The sequence below is a fragment of the Didymosphaeria variabile genome, assembly GCF_027946475.1.
Source record: "Didymosphaeria variabile strain IMI 356815 chromosome Unknown scaffold_3, whole genome shotgun sequence".
Lineage (NCBI taxonomy): Eukaryota > Fungi > Ascomycota > Dothideomycetes > Pleosporales > Didymosphaeriaceae > Didymosphaeria > Didymosphaeria variabile.
In genome coordinates this window covers 607,027-625,938 of record NW_026611622.1, presented here as the reverse complement: position 1 = coordinate 625,938, position 18,912 = coordinate 607,027, and the positions used below count along the sequence as shown (strand labels likewise).

At 53.4% G+C, this 18,912-nt stretch overlaps 5 protein-coding genes across 5 annotated transcripts; 3 read left to right on the top strand and 2 right to left on the bottom strand.

The window, feature by feature from the left end:
• Window positions 1-196: 196 nt before the first annotated feature.
• RIB2 (DRAP deaminase) lies at window positions 197-2,048 on the top strand (the record flags this gene model as incomplete). The annotated part of the gene is made up of 2 exons (XM_056212355.1): window positions 197-202; window positions 471-2,048. The coding sequence occupies 2 exons, from the start codon at window positions 197-199 to the stop codon at window positions 2,046-2,048; spliced, it is 1,584 nt and encodes a 527-aa protein (XP_056072663.1).
• A 266-nt stretch (window positions 2,049-2,314) lies between these two features.
• On the bottom strand, window positions 2,315-3,429 carry N0V89_003553 (uncharacterized protein; the record flags this gene model as incomplete). Its single annotated transcript, XM_056212354.1, has 2 exons — window positions 2,315-3,104; window positions 3,194-3,429. 2 exons carry the CDS (start codon window positions 3,427-3,429, stop codon window positions 2,315-2,317), a joined length of 1,026 nt encoding a protein of 341 aa, XP_056072662.1.
• A 927-nt stretch (window positions 3,430-4,356) lies between these two features.
• N0V89_003552 (uncharacterized protein) lies at window positions 4,357-5,528 on the bottom strand (the record flags this gene model as incomplete). The annotated part of the gene is made up of 2 exons (XM_056212353.1): window positions 4,357-5,447; window positions 5,525-5,528. The coding sequence occupies 2 exons, from the start codon at window positions 5,526-5,528 to the stop codon at window positions 4,357-4,359; spliced, it is 1,095 nt and encodes a 364-aa protein (XP_056072661.1).
• Window positions 5,529-12,323: 6,795 nt separating this feature from the next.
• On the top strand, window positions 12,324-13,678 carry CHT2_2 (Chitinase 2; the record flags this gene model as incomplete). The annotated part of the gene is made up of 6 exons (XM_056212352.1): window positions 12,324-12,477; window positions 12,531-12,544; window positions 12,598-12,725; window positions 12,785-13,073; window positions 13,120-13,190; window positions 13,285-13,678. 6 exons carry the CDS (start codon window positions 12,324-12,326, stop codon window positions 13,676-13,678), a joined length of 1,050 nt encoding a protein of 349 aa, XP_056072660.1.
• Window positions 13,679-15,256: 1,578 nt separating this feature from the next.
• On the top strand, window positions 15,257-17,986 carry N0V89_003550 (uncharacterized protein; the record flags this gene model as incomplete). The annotated part of the gene is made up of 3 exons (XM_056212351.1): window positions 15,257-16,194; window positions 16,244-16,615; window positions 16,666-17,986. The coding sequence occupies 3 exons, from the start codon at window positions 15,257-15,259 to the stop codon at window positions 17,984-17,986; spliced, it is 2,631 nt and encodes an 876-aa protein (XP_056072659.1).
• Between the last annotated feature and the right edge of the window lie 926 nt (window positions 17,987-18,912).

Here is an 18,912-nt window from a genome sequence, read left to right as displayed (position 1 = left end):
TTGCAAGAGAACACAGCTCGTCCAGGCGTCAGTGCAAGAGCAGGCGTCGATACGTCCAGATACCTGGACCGTTGGGGTGTCTATTCTCCGAGTGGCTCTTTGACAGACGGCAGCGACACGACTTGTCTGCCTCGCTTTCCATCTCTTGTGTATACGCGTATGTCATGGAATGAAATGTGCTTGGTCTAGGCCAAGTATGTCAGTAACAGAGGACATTTGTAAGACGTAGGCTTAACAGTTGTTGTCGTTACTCGCAGAGTTTTGTGTACTTTCCCCTGCAACAGGATAGGCGCGAGACGCGCGTTCGATGAGCGTGCGGTCCTACTTCGCCATCGTTCCACGTATGCAACAATAGGTCGCAGCTTCTGGACGAGAAGCTTGGGGTGGTGGTGTCGTGTAGGAGGCTCGAGCACTCCCGCCTAGCTCCGCGCTGGTGCGGGTGGACCCGTCATGGCTCGCAGAAATAAAAGTTCACCACCAAAAACACTCCGCCATCCTGCACACTGGCGCCTTCTCCCCGCATCCTCGCCTTCCTCGCCAGTAAAGGGCGCCTGCCCGTGCATGCGAAGCCCGTCCTGGCCCTTGTCGTCTGCCCGCAGAGAGACAAATACCCGCCCATGCCTGAGGACAAATTTCCGTGGAAGGAGCCCCCGGCCGTGGCCATCACGCCCTGCGATCCATGGCCGCCGCCATACTACCTCGAAGACAACCTGCGCAAGGTCACGCCGTACCACTACACGTACAACACATTCTGCAAACAGAGATGGCGCGACAGAGAGATCCTCGACATTTTCGCGAGCGAGTTCAGGGACAGGCCAGCGGAATACTACGAGAACGCCATCATTGAGGGAAGAGTGGTGCTAAATGGCAAGCAGGTGCCGTCGACTAAGACCCCTGTTAGGAATGGGGATGTTATATCGCATACGCTGCACCGGCACGAGCCTCCATGCAGCGCAAAGCCCATTGGCATCGTGCACGAGGACGACGATCTGATTGTTATTGACAAGCCAGCGGGCGTGCCGGTGCATCCTGCAGGACGATACAACTTCAACTCGGTCATTGAAATTATGAGGGCAGACAGGGGTTATGGGTGGAACCCGCTGCCGTGCAATCGCCTGGACAGGCTCACAAGCGGCATCATGTTCATAGGGAAACACAGGCAGGCAGCTGAGGATATGAGCGCGCAGATACGTGGGAGGACGGTCAAGAAGGAGTACATCACGCGTGTGGTGGGCGAATTCCCTGAAGGCGAGATCATCTGTGAGAAGCCCATCCTCCAAATCAGTCCAAAACTGGGCCTGAATCGGGTGCGCGCAAATGGAAAGGAAGCAAAGACAGTGTTCAAGCGACTTGCATACTATCCGCCCAAGGACGACAAAGATGAATCTGCATCCGAGAACGGCGCAAACCACGAGGGCATGGAGTGGAAGAAGAAGCGTGGCTACTCCATTGTGCGCTGCATGCCCATAACCGGTCGCACGCACCAGCTCCGCGTTCATCTTCAATTCCTTGGGCACCCCATCTCCAACGATCCCATATACGCAAACCAGCGCGTCTTCGGTCCGTCGCTCGGCCAGGGTCAATCGGAGGATGAGAATGATGATGACATTATGACTCGCCTCTCACGTATGGGCAAGGAGGAAATCGCAGACGCAGTAGCATACCACGACGAGATGGTGGATGCATACAACAAGAGAAAGGCCGAGAAGATGACTGGCGAAACATGCAGCGTCTGCGACACCCCACTGTACAGCGATCCCGGCGTGCACGAGCTGGGCATCTATTTGCATGCCAGGAGGTACCGCTGCGAAGAGGGCAAGTGGGACTACGAGACTGGCTTGCCAGATTGGGCTCTACCACCACCAGGGTACGAAGGCGCTACAGAACCGACGCAGGAGTCAGATCCGCTTACCGTCGATCTTAAGAAGCTTGGTCTTGAAGACGACGGAGATAAAGGAGATGCAAAGAACGGAACGCTGCAAGGTACAAGCAATGGGGTTGAAGAGATCGGTCCTCCGGTCGCCGCCGCCGCCGCCGCCGGGGCTTGAAAGCGTGGAATTGTCCAGGTACGCGGTCAGCGCTAGGGCCGCCTTTATACTGGCAGCTGCTTAAGCTCACTTCAACAACATGCCGTTCACCAGTATCACATGCTGTTTGTGTCACATGCTGCAGCTTCAGTATATCGATGTCGGAGGTCCCATAGCCGACGCCGTCTACATTGCAAGATCTTGCACTCGGATCCAAGCTCACGGAGGAGCCGCAACAGGAATGCCGACAATACCAACACTCGTATCTACACAGTAGCAGCGCAACCTCACAGCTTGAGTTCTACAGGTGCTCCACCCTTCTCCCCGCTTTGTAGCAAAGCCTCGAGCACCTGCAGATCCCGCAGCGCCTCTTCCGCGCTCTGCCTTGGGTCCGGCTTGCCCTCGCCCAACGCCTTGCCCCAAGCTGCAATCTCCTGCTTCACGCCGTTGCCCTCCTCAGGGAACTCCTTCGACTCCTCCTTCCCATCCCTAACCACTGTAACTTTGCCCCTGGACACCGTCACAGTTCCCTTCTCTGCAGCAAACACATACTCAGATCCCGAGAATGTAGTACCAAAAGACATGGACATAGTCCCGCTCGCCCCGTTGCTAAGCTTCACCGTAGCATCCACCGTATCAACCGGCGGAAGATGCTCCTGCAGCTGCGTCGAAAAAGCACTAGTCGCCACGGGCTTCACTCCCGCTCCCTCCAGCACAACCCGCGTCCCAGCGATGAAGTGCACGCCGCCATCCAGCAGGAACCCGCCCTGGTACTCAGGCTTCTTGCGCCACGCCGTCTCGAAGTACTTGCCGCCCGGCTTGACGAAGTTCTGCACACGCATGCGGAAGCCAAGCAGGCGGCCGAGCTGCGATACTTGCGCCGCCGCGTAGTCGAAGGACGCCAGGAAGCGGAAGTTCTCTGCGATGCTGAAGGTGGGGCCCGAGATGGTGCTCTTGTACCACGTGATCAGCTCGGAGGCGGTGGCGACGTCTTTGGCGATGGGCTTCTCGGCGAGGACGTGTTTCCCTGCTGAGAGGGCTTTTTTTATGTACGAAGGCTGGACAAGGATGGGGAGGCTGTGTAGCGTTAACACCACCATTAGCATTACATGATACCCCTATGCATGTCCTATATAAAAATAAAATCGATTGATGAATGAACTTACGCGATTACAACGCCCTGCACGTCGTCTCTCTTTAGCAGCTCATCGTATCCCTTCCCCTCCTGATCTTCGCTGTACAGCTCTACGTCTCCCGCCTCGGCAGCTAGCGCCTTCGCAGAGCTGAGACTGCGCGAGTAGATGGCGTTTAGCGAGAGGGAGGAAGATGCGGCGCGGATCGCGGGGAGGTGCTCTTCTTTGGCGAAGATGCCGCTGCCGATGAGGGCGATGCCGATGGCCATGTTGGAATTTTGCTAAGGATTGGGATTCTTTTTTTCTCTTTTGTAAGGAAGCAAGCTTTACGAAGATTCGAGGAGTAGATGTTTGTGTTCAATGAGGGGTAAGGATAAATAGTAGGGAGTGGAATAAACAATGACGAAATGGTCGAGGTGGGGCGGGACGGCGAGTGTAGCGTTTTCTAGGGTAACGGTCGGGCGAGGGGCACGAATTATAGGTTGTTGGAGGGCGGACTGCGCCCTTTGAGGTTTTGGCCTGTGTAAGACTCTGTCTAGATGTCGGTGTGATCTGTGGTAGTGGTCTATCGGAGTTAAAAGTCTTGTATGGTTAGCTGGCGCAAAGCTGGTAGAATAGCCTAATTGGGACGACGATGCAGGCACGCAGGGTCTCTGGTGTGGTGTGGTATTACAAAGCCACTGCATGGCGCCGAGAGTAGCGGGGACAGCGACTGTGACCCGGCATTCCGCGAAGGCACGCGTGAAACTAAAGGTCGATCAATGTAGACGATCTTACGTTCGTGAGTCACACGGCGACTTTTCGAAAGCTGCTGGTCGTGTATCTGATTCTTGACGCCAACAAATGCAGAAAGGATGCGCATGGTTTTGGAAGCCTAGAAGCTTCTCATGACCTTTTCCAAAGTCGAGAATGGTATCTCTGATGGTGGCTGCAGTTCCAAACAATAAGCGTGATGGCCCGAGACCTAACAGCGACACGGCGCACTCATGCAACCGTCACCTCTCTCCTCTGAGCCCTCTTCCTCTTCTCAGTAACCCCAATGAAAACACTTGCAACAATCACGCCCAGCGCACTGAACGCAACCGCACACCAAAAGCTCGCCCTGAACCCAGTAAGCCTGATCTCCGACAGCTCGGCGCTCTCATCGCTCAGCGGCGGTGCGTGCAGCAGGCCCTCCTTGTTCGCCGCAGCTTCGGTCACGTAGCGGTCGATCGTGCCGGCAATACCCAACCCGAGCTAATGCTATAGTTTACCATCGTGCTGACAAGGCTTGCTGCAATGCCTTGCTTCTCTTTGGGCAGCGCTGAGGACATGAGCATGTTGGCTGCGGGGTAGGATAAATTCATGGCGCCCGGCATGATGAGGATTGAGAAGAAGGCATGTAGCCAATATGTCTGGTGAATGGGCATCGTGGCGAGGAGGAGCGCGCCAACCATGAAGCATGTCATGGCGATGAACATGACATAGCTGACTCCGAAGCGATGTATCAGCCAGACCGTCGAGAAGGCGAAGAGCACGCCGGTGATAGCGACGGGCGAGGTCTGAGCCGAGGTCAGCAGGGCGGATTGTCCTCGAAGACCCTCAAGGAAGAGGTACAAGTAGTACGCCCAGATGCCGTGGGAAGCCCATCCGGTTACGATGCATGTTAGAGCGAAGATGGCATCCTTGCCCAGGCCGCGGATAGGTATGAGAGGGTCGTCCGTGGCGTGAAGTTCTACGAAAACGAAGACGACTAGCAGAAGACAGCCGAACCCGAGAAGAGTGCCAACGTATGGAGTTGGCCAGAGCACAATAGGCGCCTGATTGAGAGCAGTGTTGATAAGGATGAGGCCTGACACTCCTGTTATGGTCCCCCAATAATCGAACTTTGGCGGCTTAGCGCTGACGGGTCCAGAAACCTGTTCTTGATTTTCATCGGGCAGGATAATGTAGGCGAGTCCCATTACGATGAGGCATACTATCCCGAGCACCCAAAACATCCACGGCCACCAAGCCAGTTCGGCGATCAAAGCAGAGAAAACGGCACCAGCAGTTGCACCTAGAGGTCCGCATGCACCGAAGCATGCAAAGCCTATCATTCGCTGCTTGCCGACTGGAAGTGTCCGTCCGATCAGGGCCACAGCATTTGGGATAAGAAGAGCTGGCCCAATGCCTTGAAGTGCGCGGCAAGCGCTAAACATGATGTGGTTGGAGGTGTATGAGAAACCTGTGATGATAGACCAGATACTAAACCAGAGCCATCCGATAAGGTATATCTTCTTGTAGCCGTACATGTCTCCTAATCGCCCTGGAACTGGTCAGTGAGAGGTCAACGCACTCAGATGGAACATCACAAACCAGCAGGTAGTATAAAAGTGCCAACACTCATGCTATAGGAGGCGGAGAACCAGCTTAAGTTCCCGTAGTCTTCAACATCAAAGTACTGCGCGAGCACCAGTACGGGCGAAACCGTCTGGTTCAAGGCACCCAGAGCAAGAAACTGCGCAACGCCTGTAATGCAGATGAACGCTACTTCTTTTTGCCAACTTTTTGACGGTAAACCAGGTAATGTTGGTGCAGGTGATGGCCGGAGGAGAAGTAAATTGAGACTGTTGGCGGTGGATGGGTAGCTTCCTGTACCGGAGTCGTACTTTTGCTCAATGCAGTGAGCAGAAAGTGGGATCGAGAGGGATAACGATGGCTTCTCTGGATCCTCTGTGTTACATATTGGCATGCTTGATCTGGAGTCTGATGGTAATGTGGAAGTACTCCATTTGTGAGACAACAGGCTTGTCGATTGATTGATAACCATGATTGATGAATCGGATGCGCTCGAATCCTTATCGTGTGTCGAGATGCTTTTGTTCAATAAGAGACATCTCAAAGCGTCGAGTAAATATGCAGATTTCCAGGTATGCACCTCATGTTCTCATGTATCTCGTGTCGCACCCGTATAAGCATTAGGTCCAACATCCCGTGCAACAATCGATTGGCGCGATTGGCGCGGTCCATGCAATGCTTTTTGGATGGCTGTTTCCGGTTGACTCGGCGAGGCTTCTCTAGCCCTAAACTAGAAGCATACGTGAGGCGAACATCCGCGGCGACATTTATTGCTGGTGTAGAAACGGTAGCAACGGAGCAAGACGATGTCAAAGCTATCCGTCAGGATTTGATTGGCTGACCCATAAAAGCTCTCTGGTTAATTATGGACATTCCAGTTACCTGGCTAGAAGACGGTGTTTGGAATGCGCTTGGCCGGATGTGGTGGTCAGTCTCGGCACCCCCTCTCATGGATAGACACTTCGTAGTGACGCTCGACAGGCGCTCGGAGACTGAACTTGGTTCGTGCTGTGGGATCAAGATCTTGATTGAGCTTAAGCAAATGCTGAAATCCAGAGTCTATTGTTGCTGGTGGGATGCTGCCCAAGAAGGAAGCCAGTCAGTGAGACAAGTCGCCCGTGCGTACAGTACGCGTGGACTTCGAGGAAGATCCAGCATGCCAGACTCTGGGGAGATGGACCTCATGAGGAGACTTCGGTGTGCCTTGCCTCGCACTTCGCTTCTGTCTTCCTTCCCGGAGTTAGCTCTTCGTGAAGACAAAGGACGACGGGCGAGACCAGACGCGTCGGCGTGTCGCATGTTGTACCTCCGATGCATAGGAACATCTAGTAGACACGATATTTGGCTGGTTTTCGATACGCATGTGGGCGTCGTGGAGGTATTAGCGGATGGCGTCCGGCGCTTGTAGTGACTGCATGCGGTCGTGAATATGCCCGGAAAGCGCGATCCGCGCTACAGGCGGAAGCCACTACCGCCGCGACCCATCCCTTTCCCTGTGCTACAGTGCGATACAGCAACTCGCTGCATAGCGCAGTCAACGCGTATACAAGTCGTGTTGTGCGGAGCATACAGCTGTAGCATACATACAGTTCAGTACACGTAAAACATGTGGAACCCGCTATGAAGCACGTTAAGCCCCATGCCAGCCGCCGCACTCTCCGCCTGAGGAACCTTGAATTTCTTCCCCAGATATTTCAGTCGGTCTCCAGCAAAGCTTTTCGCGGTCGAGGGTGCCAGCGGCTCCGCTTTCGTCACCGATAGCGCGGCTATCAGAGTCGCAACGCGTGCTTCGTCGGATGCTTCTATGCGGATCTTGTCGTATTTTTCGGGGTTGAGAAATTGGGGGGACGCTGGCGCAGATGTCCGTTGCGGCATCCTTTATGTTCTCTGTCGCGCGTTGCAGAGCTGATTTCCAGTCATGCTGTGTTAGTAAAGCTGATGATGGGAGGTCGCTCAGGTTTCGGTGAATGACACCGTTGAGCATTATGCGTAATACTCTGCAAGCGTTCCACAGCCTTGCTGCATGGTGATGCTGATACTGGTGTATAGTGTAACCGTGTATCTCCCAGCCTGAGCTGAGTGTATCTTGCACCTCTCGGTGCATTTCTTGATATTTATAGTCCGAAGGTAGTTCTTTGGCAAACTGTGATACCCTGTGATCGAGCCACAGAGCCTTCGTTACCTTCGCTGATGGCAGCATATCACAGTCCCATAGCACAGAAGGTGATTCTGTTATTTCGCCAATGAGTTTAGTGAAAGATGTCTTGAGACTTTCCCCATGCACTAATTCTGCAATGGACACAAGTTCTAGTAGATCCGGCGACATTGATGTTTTACGCAACACGGTCTCGAACGTTAGTATGGCACACATCTGTTCGAACAGTCGGCGACCGAGCGCGCTACGGAATTGCTCCTTTCCACGCAATCGAAGCAAGGTAAGGGCACCTCGAGTGTGCGCTGCCCAATTGCTGGAAGTTCCCGTTATTTGACAAGCAAGAGCCTCGAATAGACCCAGGAGAAGAACTGATATGAAAGTACTGTTTTGTATGGCTTTCTCTGGGTTTCTGAGCGCAGTGTTTGTATCGGACAGTGCGGTCGTATAGAGTTGCCTTGCAAGATGCAGGACGTGAGGATCCTTTAGCTTGCTAGCAGTCATAGCGAGCGAAACCGCTTGTACGTTGACACTCAAAGACGATCCTGGTTGCGAGTCTGTATAGATGACCGGTAGGTAGTCAAAGGGACTTTGTGGTACGTAAGAAGCCATGAACTCTGTTACCGCGATTGTGTCGAGATGTAGTGATGGATTGCGACACAGCAGTCCTATCATCAGGTCTGCTCCAGAAGAGTCTTCTGATGCAGTAGATGTCACCATACTTGAGGGACTGGACGGAGACAGCTTAGGCTTTCCTTCGCGGCGCACTTTTCTCTTGTAGCTCGCTTCGGCTTTCTTCATGACCAGTTCGCTCTGATCTCTATAGCCTTGCTCCAGAGGGTCCGGATAGCCCGGGCAAGGTATGTCCATGCGTGAACATTGACCGCAACCCGCCTTGGCCCTGTCACACTAAGGGCTTGTCAGCAATGAATTATTGTTCCTAAGTTCGTGCGCATGCTATGATCTCAGGGCGACCTCTAGAATAGCCTGGCCCATTCTATGCCATTGTCGGGATGGAAAGACTGCAGCGCAATGAACACAGTGTCGACGTGAATCAACTGAACGCACTTGCATACCTTGATACGTCTTCCACGGCATGCGAAGCAGGCCTTACTCGGCCTCCCCCTAAACACCATGCTGCCGAAGGAGCGTTTTCAAGGCCTTCCCACGGACATCTGGACAAAGTCCGAGGTCATCTCCGATACGCATTTGTATATCATCAATCAGACGACATGGTGAACAATGTGAAGAATGTGGCACGCGCGGTGCATGCATGGAGTACTGATCGCAGGCGCCATTGCCGTCACATTCCGAAAAGGCCTGAGCCCGGGCCAGCACAGCCACAGATGATCGGCAGGCGATCGGCAGGTACCCAGCACTGAGACCAGCATCTTGTAGATCTGGACTGCGGCCTTGTTGCACTCTTTTATACGACCTTCTAACCTGACAGAGACACTTCGTACCTTGTATGGGGCAGCCGATACAACCGCGTCAATCGTGCGTTCTTCGAAGAGAATCCTGGCCGCGGAAGACGTCCTGCGTGCTCGCACGAACGTCTGCGCACAGGAACACCTTACACTACCAGACACCTTCGCGATCGGAAAGGGACCGGGAACCAGTTGGCGATGTCAAAATAATGCTACGCATGCATATGTACATCGCTGGCCGTGCCCTAAGATTTGCCTGAGGTTTGGGCTTAGGGGAGCTTTCGACTGCCCCTTGAACATACGACAGTTGCGATTCAGTGAGCAAGCCACTCGTCTCTAGGACGCGTTCACAATTGTGCACACGAATTGTGTGAAGAAACAAGGAGAATTGAGCGCGCGTATTAGCGCCCAATGATCTGGCTGCGGGTCACGTTCCACAGCAACATGGGCATCTGCAGACCCCGCCCCATCAGAAAGGCCGAGCAACAGCATCCTCGTCATCCTCCAGCACACGCATATTTGGGAGTCCCATGTGTTGCTGCACACGCTATGGTTTCAAGACCCGCCGTCTAGCAACTATTGTCTGTGTGGCTCTACGTCTAGCGTTGACATCGGCCCGCCCCTGAGTTGCTAGCCAGCCTCCGTGCCAAGTTCGGCGTAATCTTCATCAACCTTCAGTCTTTCCCGAAAGATCCGTCACTCGAATGCAAGCGAACTTGTAACCGCCAATGTCATGGATCCTCCGGTCAAGATCACCTTCCAGCTGGATGACTTCCCAACCACGCCAACTGGAACAGGAGACGGTCTCTGCCAAGAATGTTACGATACTTTCAAACCCATTGGACTAGCTAGGCGAAAAGTGCCGCGCATCTCGAGATTGAGAATATCCAGCAAGAGTTGTCAAGGTTGTCAAACTCTTCTCGACTTTTTTGTGGCTGCGCAGCGTCAATCATCCACCCCGGTCTCTGCATCGAATCCCGTCGACCTCCGAAGGAGCTGGGCGTACTGGGTGTCGGAATATTCGATGCAGAAAAAGCATAATGATGAGAATCAGTGGATCGCACTTCTTGGTTTGATCACCTTTGTACAGGACCTAAAGAAAGATGAGCCGCTGCTTGGTCTTTGGAAGCAAGATCTCGCCGAGGGACTGCTGTGGGAAAGAGGAATCTGGGATGAGCCAGCAGCGCGAAGAAGAATCGCTCCATATCCATCCTGGACATGGATGAGCTTACCAGGAGCTGTGCAATACCCGAGCTTCCGCCTTACTTCAAAAAAGATCGAACTCATACATCCCCGCATTTGTTGGTCGCAGGTCGAATTTGGGTCTTCTCTCGAGATTGCGGAGCTCTTATTGAGGGCGAAAGTGCTCAAAGGAACTCTTACCTACCATGCTCGAGAACCGTCTCAATCGTCGCTTTACGTCGACATGGGTGGCTCTTCGAAAGTGGCTCTATTCGAACGTGTGGACATTCCTGATTCGTACTACGACAATACCACAGTTCAACTCATACTTATCGGAGGGACGGATCGACATTGGTTTTTCCTTATCGCGAGCAACGTCGTCAACCCAGAAAGAAACCCTTACGTTAGGATTGGTCGCGCTTACAGTCCATGTGACCGAGCTTTTAAGAAACTGGAGGAGTACTTTGCGACGGTGGACTCACAAATACTCACGCTGCGATGATACCTTTGGTCTAGCCAGCCTTTCCACCTAAAACACCAGTAGTGGGGCTTCGCTACAAGCTGGCCGCACGTATCATCGGACTAGAAATACTTATCGTCCCCCACCAATTGGGGCTTGCCGGCCAGAGTTGCATTCGGGGCGCTACACGATCAACGTACAACCCAATGGAGGCTAGCCGATGAATACATCGGGACTTCAGAGTCGTTCCCTACGGTGCGCAATTTGTCCCTCTGCGGTGTTCCGGCAGTAGAGGGCAGACTCGGAGGAACACGTTACTGGTGCTCAACATAACTTCGAAGAGCGCATCTCCCGACCTGAGCAGCTTGTTCATCTGGCGTGCAGAGATGGTCATCCAGGAAGTCTTCGCAGACATAGCACGAGACAGTAAAGGTCTTCTTTAGGGGACGATCAGAAGGACAGAGAGCAAAACATACGGTTCGCGCGGGACACATGTTTCCTCCAGGCACTGCACTTCTAACGGGCTCACTCAAAAGCCGCTGGACATCTTCTTGACCCTCCCGTTCATAAAGGCTCAACGCAAGGCACTCACGTTGATGTTGCACATGGCATTACCGAAAAAGGAAGGTATCGTCAAAGCGCTGGACTCCTGAAGACCCTTGCGAACTCCGTCCAATTGCAAGTACACTCCATTCTGTTCCTGCAGCTTTGGGACGGGATATCCACTCGTGATAGGGCCCAATGTCGAGTAATCGCCCCTTCTCATTGGCTCAGTTGGATAGTTCGCCGAAACCGCATACTGGCATGTGTCCTTCGGCTGATGAGCTTATCCAGATAGCCAGCTCCAACTTCATGGCTACTATGTTTTAGATACCCAAATTGAACTTTTGTGCTACGATGGACATTGTCTATCGAGTATTACAAACGAACTCATATCCTCACCTTTCACTTTTTCCTGTCGTAACTCGACGTTTCAAAACCAGCGCAATGCTCATACATGGCTTTTGTTGAACCCCCCTCTGAGAAGCGCCCGCATGACAAGTCTCAGTCCAATCTCTCTTGCCGCATGGCTGACCATAGATGGGTTGTATATCCCAGTGTGCACCCCTGGAGTGCCCTACACCAGCTTCACACTGTCACCGGTCTTAACGCCTAGTTACATTGACGCTCAACCCCCGTCACGCCGCACCGTCGAGGGAGAAGAATTGTAACCTATTATCCACCGTTGGGGAAGCTCGCTCTACTTTCACCAATCGAATGCCATCGCAACCCAACATTACCGCCGCTACGTGAGTCAACGCTGGGACCCGACACTACGTACTGGGTGTGACGACGCACGGGGACCGTAGGTTTGTCGTAATGGCACTGTTCATACTGTGGTCTGTCTACACTGCCGCAAAACTACCGTCCCCGTGCGTGGTCGTACTCAGTACGTACTGGGGAGCACTGCCGTGAGAGATAAGTGGTCGAAACCTAGGACTCAGCGTGAAGCGTGATCTACCATTAAACCTCCGGTGCAGGTATAAAGCCGGCCGTTATTGACCATCCTGCGCTTCTTGAAGACAGCTTCCTCTGGAAACACCTCTCTGCTAACTTCTCTGCTTCGTTGTACATATTACCACCATGGGCCTTTTTGCAAGCTTCTCCATCATCTTGGCTGCCGCGGCCTCCGTTCGCGCCGGATACAACGCAGCCAGTAAATCTAACGTCGTCCTTTACTGGGGACAGAACTCTGCGGGACAGCAGAGCACACAGTCTCGTCTATCGACCTATTGCGGTAGGTTCAAGTTGCCGACGTTCTTCTTCATGTCGCTAATTGTAACTGTACAGATGCTAATGTTGACGTATGTTGGAAAGTAGCACGGGCCTTTCTGAGGCTAGCTGACCAACAGTACAGGTCCTCCTTCTCTCGTTCTTGCTTCGCTTCAGTGGCACTAACGGCCAACCTATCCTGAACTTTGCCAACGCGGGGGACAATTGTACCCTTTTCGCAGGCACAGAGACATTTAATTGCCCTCAGATCGCGTAAGTGCCCTGTACTCTTCTTTTTTTTCATGACGCTGTGGCCTGCACCACATACCTAGGTATACTCTAGCTATGGCTACGATCCTTCCTCCTCTAACCCCTTTTCTCCAACAGGGCCTTGTTAATTTGCTGCACAGAGCGGATATCAAAACATGCCAGGGCAAGGGGAAGACCATCATGCTTTCGATTGGCGGTGACTCTTACAACGAAGGTGGCTTCACGTCGGCTGCTCTTGCCACGGCCGCTGCGGACAAGATCTGGGCAATGTTTGGCCCTGTTCAGTCTAGCAGTGGTGCCCTTCGCCCATTTGCAGACAGTGTCTTAGATGGGTTCGATTTTGATTTTGAGGTACGCTCTGTCCATCGATCCTCTACGTAGAGTACTAAGTCTTTAGGCGAACGTTTCCAACATGGCCACCTTCGCAAATCAACTACGTACCCGCATGAATGCTGCGACTGGAAAGAGGTACCTCAGCGCCGCGCCGCAATGCTTCTACCCCGATGCTTATAATTTGGTAAGCGCTGCCTCTTTAGATATATTATATGGCTACTTATAACAGAAAGGATATCCTCACTAATGTGCCTCTGGACTGGGTCAACGTCCAGTTCTATAACAACTATTGCGCTACTAGGTCGTACACCCCTGGAACGAATACTCAAAATAATTTCAACTTCCAGCAGTGGGATACATGGGCCAAGGCGTCGAAGAACCCAGCTGCGAAGGTCCTCCTCGGGGTGCCGGCAAACACTGGAGCAGCTGGCGCAGGATACTACCAAACGGCAACCGCTCTACAGCCGGTCATTCAGTACAGCGCGCAGTTCTCTAGCTTCGGCGGTGTGATGATGTGGGATGCGTCTCAGGCTTGGACGAACCCTGGGTTCGTCGCCAGTATAAAGAGCTTCTTGACGGGGTTGAAAAAGAGGCAGATGAGGTGGGGGTTGCGACAGGAGTAGGACCAATGCTTACATCATTGGAAAAGGCCTGGACACAAAGCCCGTGATTCCGCAACACTTCGTGTATATATGCATTCGTTACCTATTGGTTGGGGGAGAGTGAAATTGTCTATAAGCTGAAGTTGTTCATATTCATGTTGGTCGCAAGAGCTGATGCAGTATCGTGACGCGAACGAGTGGACGGGGTGTACGGTTCTTCACACGATCTTCATTTTGTCTTGCAAAAAATAATTCTTGGTGGTGAGTCGGGCGTTCCTTATGCGGTGGCACGATGGCCATCAAAAGGGCTTAGCGCCCTCGATCGCCGTTCCTTGCGGTCCGTCCCAGGCCGCTCACCACCTCGTTCCCCACCTCTCCACCTCAAGATCCCGAACACATTATTGCCTACGTCTAAGGCGCATTGTGGCTTGTTGTGATCGCTGCTCGTACCATGGTATTCAACCTTGCGGCTGACTCTTTCCTTCTCCCATTACGGAGACGGTGAACAGCCGGCCGGCACTGAGAAAAGGGACCTCAGCTCCGCCCACCATTCGACGAGTCCCCAGAAGAGGATAATGTACAACCATTTCCCGGATCGGGTGACGAGGCTTTACATGAATCACCATGACGAAGTCCGTAAAGGCCTGCTGAAGATAAGGAGGCATTCTGTACAAGAGCTATACTACCGAGAGCTATGGTTTTCTAGCACTTGCGCCACTGAGCCGGCAAGCCCATGTGCACCCCCTCTCCAATGGCGGCCGGAGGAGAGGCCTGATAACGACCTCCGACAATCGCATCTGGATTTCGCCGCCTCCGCAAATCCAATCTCAGCTACCCTGGTAGACGGAACACCCGGCGCGCATGCACCCTCAGGGCTGACCATGAGCGTGTTTTATTGCATGCGCGTCGGGCCATGATGCACTCCACCCCTCCCCTCCACAGCGCCTGGATCAGCCCATTTGAGTTCGGCATCCTGATCAAAGCCATCGTCCATGGACTTTAGGTTTGGACTCAAGTTCGCAAGCCTCGATCCCTCAAAGGCGGATTTGGTACCCACCTGGTGTTTTCGTTACCGTGATGCTAAACTCGATGGAGCAGGTCAGCTGCCTACACAGTGCGCGCCTTCTACACACTCCAGAACTGGTTGCTCGCCTGTGCCCGCAATTTCACCGGCCTACGAGTACCTGCATATCTTGATAAGGATGAGCATTGCGAAGCTCTTCTTGGCAGCGCCTATCCTGCCTCTTCCGCTCAAGTCTTTCCTAGCTACCCCTGCACATGGCTATACTCACCTTCCTAATCCGTCTTCTATGGATGTTCCGCCTCGCCCCCCGGTATACATGTCTCACGGCGTGCATCTGTGTTGCGCGTGCTTTTGATTAATACCTTTCTCATCGGGTGTAGTCACCCAAGACGCCCAGAGGAGCAATGGCGGGATCTGTATGCGCCCTCCCGAGGCCGAATCACGCTGCATCGCGTCTGCCGAGCTATCTAGATATATAACTATGCAATAGCTCTCGCTGGACACGTCTTCATCCAACGCGGATCCTTGGGACTTTCGTTCACTTCTCGTTTCGTTTCGTTTCCGAGTTGCCCACCATGGTGCACTGGACGTCTTTTCTGCCCCTTCTTGGGAGCGCAGTCTCCGTCGCTGCTGCTGCAACCTCGAAATTGCCTTCAGCGCAGGTAGTTCCAGGTGCTTACATCGTGGAATTGGCTGATAACCATGACTCGGATTCTTTCTACAGCACGCTCGGAAGCGATGATGTTGCTGTGAAGCACCGCCTCAAGCTGGACTACAAGCTCTTCAAAGGTACCTCGTTCCAATTGAAGAATGTTTCGGACATGGATGGTGCCGCGGCGAAGATCGCCAACATGGACATGGTCATGCGAATGTGGCCTGTACGCATCTTCAATGTGCCGAAAGACGAGGTTATCTGGAAAGGCACCGATGGTCGCACCGAGTTTGCGCAGGCAGCGCTGAAGAAGCGACAATCCGGAAATGCCACCACCGACACATTTTCGACGCACGTCATGACGCAAGTAAACCAGCTTCGTCAAGAGGGTGTGACAGGATCAGGCATCAAGATTGCAGTCATCGACACTGGCATAGACTATCTTCATCCTGCACTAGGTGGTGGTTTCGGCGCCGGTCATTTGGTATCGTACGGCACGGACCTTGTTGGCGACGACTACACTGGCTTCAACACACCGGTACCTGACCCAGATCCGATCGACGAGTGCGAAGGCCATGGAAGCCACGTTGCTGGTATCATTGCCGCACAAGAAAACCCCTATGGCTTTACGGGCGCCGCGCCCGACGTCACACTTGGAGCATACAGAGTCTTTGGTTGTGGAGGCAGTGCCGGCAACGATGTCCTCATTGCGGCCTACAATCAAGCCTACGAAGATGGTAGCGACATCATCACCGCTTCCATTGGCGGAGCCTCTGGATGGACGGAAGACCCCTGGGCTGTCGCTGTCCAGCGCATCGTCGAGGCGGGTGTTCCATGCACTGTTAGTGCTGGTAACGATGGGTGCGTACAATCTCAAGTTATATCTAGTCTTTAGCTAACACATTTCCAGCGACCAAGGCTTGTTCTACGCCAGCACGGCAGCCAACGGCAAAGGCGTAACGGCAATCGCCTCAGTTGATAACACTCAGTCCCCTCAGGTCCTCACCAACGCAACATACAGCACCGGTAATTCTTCGACCGAGTCGTTCGGATGGACACCTGGTAGCCCAGCCAACTGGCCCAACGTCAGCCTTCCGCTATGGAATGTAAACAACGATCCGACCGACACCGCGAATGGTTGCGATGCGTACCCGGCCGACACCCCTGATCTTTCTGGCTACATCGTGTTGATCCGTAGAGGAACGTGCACCTTCGTCCAGAAGGCAACCAATGCGGCCGCCTACGGAGCGAAATACGTCCTGTTCTATAACAATGTCGAAGGGTAAGTACGATACAGCTCTACAGCTCTACAGTGTCCTAATGTCTGAGCAGACTCATTTCGGTTTCTGCCGCCGTTGATGGTATCGAAGGAACAGGCATGGTGACAGCGGAACAGGGCGAGGAGTGGGTCGCCGACTTGGCGAGTGGCATCACCGTCACCGTGAACATTGTCGACCCGAAGGTTGCCCCGATCTACATTGTTTCTCAGCCAAATGACGTAACTGGTGGATTCCTCAGCACTTACACTTCCTGGGGTCCTACGTACGAGGTCGACGTCAAACCCCAGCTCGCAGCGCCGGGTGGCATGATCCTTTCGACATACCCACGTGCTCTCGGCAGCTATGCTGTTCTCTCTGGTACTTCAATGGCATGCCCTCTCGCGGCTGCTATCACTGCCTTGGTCGCGGAGGTTCGCGGTACATTCGACCCAGTGGAACTCGAGAATGTCCTTTCGGCAACGTCCAACCCTAATCTTTTCAACGACGGTGCCTCAACTTACCCTGTCCTTGCTCCTGTCGCCCAGCAAGGTAGTGGACTGCTTCAAGCCTACGACGCTGCATACGCGAAGACCGTCCTCAGCGTTTCCAGCATCTCCTTCAACGACACTGCTAACCTCGTTCAAACCACGAACTTCACTATCCAAAATACTGGTGGTGATGAAGTCACGTTTGACCTCGCTAACGTCGTTGCGGCTACCGGCTATACTCTGGAGGCGGGCACCATCTTCCCAAGCCCTTTCCCCAACGAGCTGGACACCACTGGCGCCACTCTGAGTTTCAGCGAAGACAAAGTCACTGTCCCAGCCGGTGGATCTGCAGTCGTCTCGGTCACCGTGTCGCCTCCTGCGCTCGACGCAACCCGTCTTCCAGTATACAGCGGATACATCACCTTGAACTCGACCAGTGACTCGTTGAGCCTCCCCTACCTAGGCGTAGTAGGCAGCATGAAGAACGCAACCGTTCTCAGTGCAGCCGACACATACCTTACCACCTCTGCCGACCCCAACGCCAACCCCATCAGCGGCAACCAGACCTTCACTATCCCCTCCAATAACGGCACTGCACCCAACGGTACCGCCTACCCAGAAGTTTTCCTCGGCCTTGCGCTTGGAAGCTCCTACGTCAAACTCGAGGTCATCCCGCAAACTGGATACAATACCTCTTCGCTCGGCAACATCTTCGGCTTCCCGCAGGTGTATCTGCCGCGCGGAGGTTCAGTCTGGGAGTTCAACGGACAATTGGAGGATGGATCTTTTGCGCCGGCAGGGTCGTACACGTTCAAGGTCAGCGCGTTGCACATCTTTGGAGACATGGCCAAGGAGAGCGACTACGACGTTACGGAGACGGAGACCTTCGCCATCAAGTATATATAGGGATAGGGTGAGCGAGAAAGGCTAACGATATACGATGCAATGTACCATATTTATTTCTTGGATGAACACTATCGCTTCATGAATATGTCAATCACTGTGAAATGCTTGTGCGCGCACTACTACAACGCTGCGCCGACAACCACCTTCCCCCTACATGTACCAAATCGTTACACCTCCGCCTTCACATTCAACCACCCGGGCCTCTCTTCGGGAAAATTCTCAAAGCTAGGCTCCGAATACGCATCGAAGATCCCACCTTTCAAAATGACTTTCGGAGCGTCCGGTCCCATGGTCGAATACATAGGACTCCCGCAATTGCTGCAGAAAGAGCGGTACACTGTGTTTCCGCTCCGCGTGTCGTTGTCTGCGTATGTTTTGAGGAGGGACTTGGGGTCGTTGACTTTGATGGTTGAACGGTCTAGGACTATGATTTACAGTACATGATTAATTGTGTGGTATTATGGTGGGCGGGAGGGTGCACTTACTGTACACGATAGAGCACAGTCCTGAACCCGCGCGTTTGCAATTCGAGCTATCCAGATGTGTCAATTCTACTCTGTTAATCACGCAGCAAGTGGGAAAACCTACCAATAGCATATCGTACTCTTCGGCGGTAATTCATCCAGCGTGACGGTTATGCTGGAGCAGTTGCAGCGACCTGTGGTAGACATTCTAATCCAATGAAACGAAGTATTCTATGCTAAGCTAGGGTAGAGTGAGGACCTTGATGGAGCGTCGACGGCGCGGTATTTGAGTATATACATAGGGGAAACGTCCCCGCGATTGCGGGGTCCTGGCGATCGTGAGGGCATGCTAGACTAAGGCGTGGGCTCGGTGTCCGGAGGTAAGGTGGGTTTATGTGGAGATCCGGTGCTCCTTTGGGGAGGAGTAGCGAGAAGAGGGCGGAATTGGTTCCATGCTGCTGG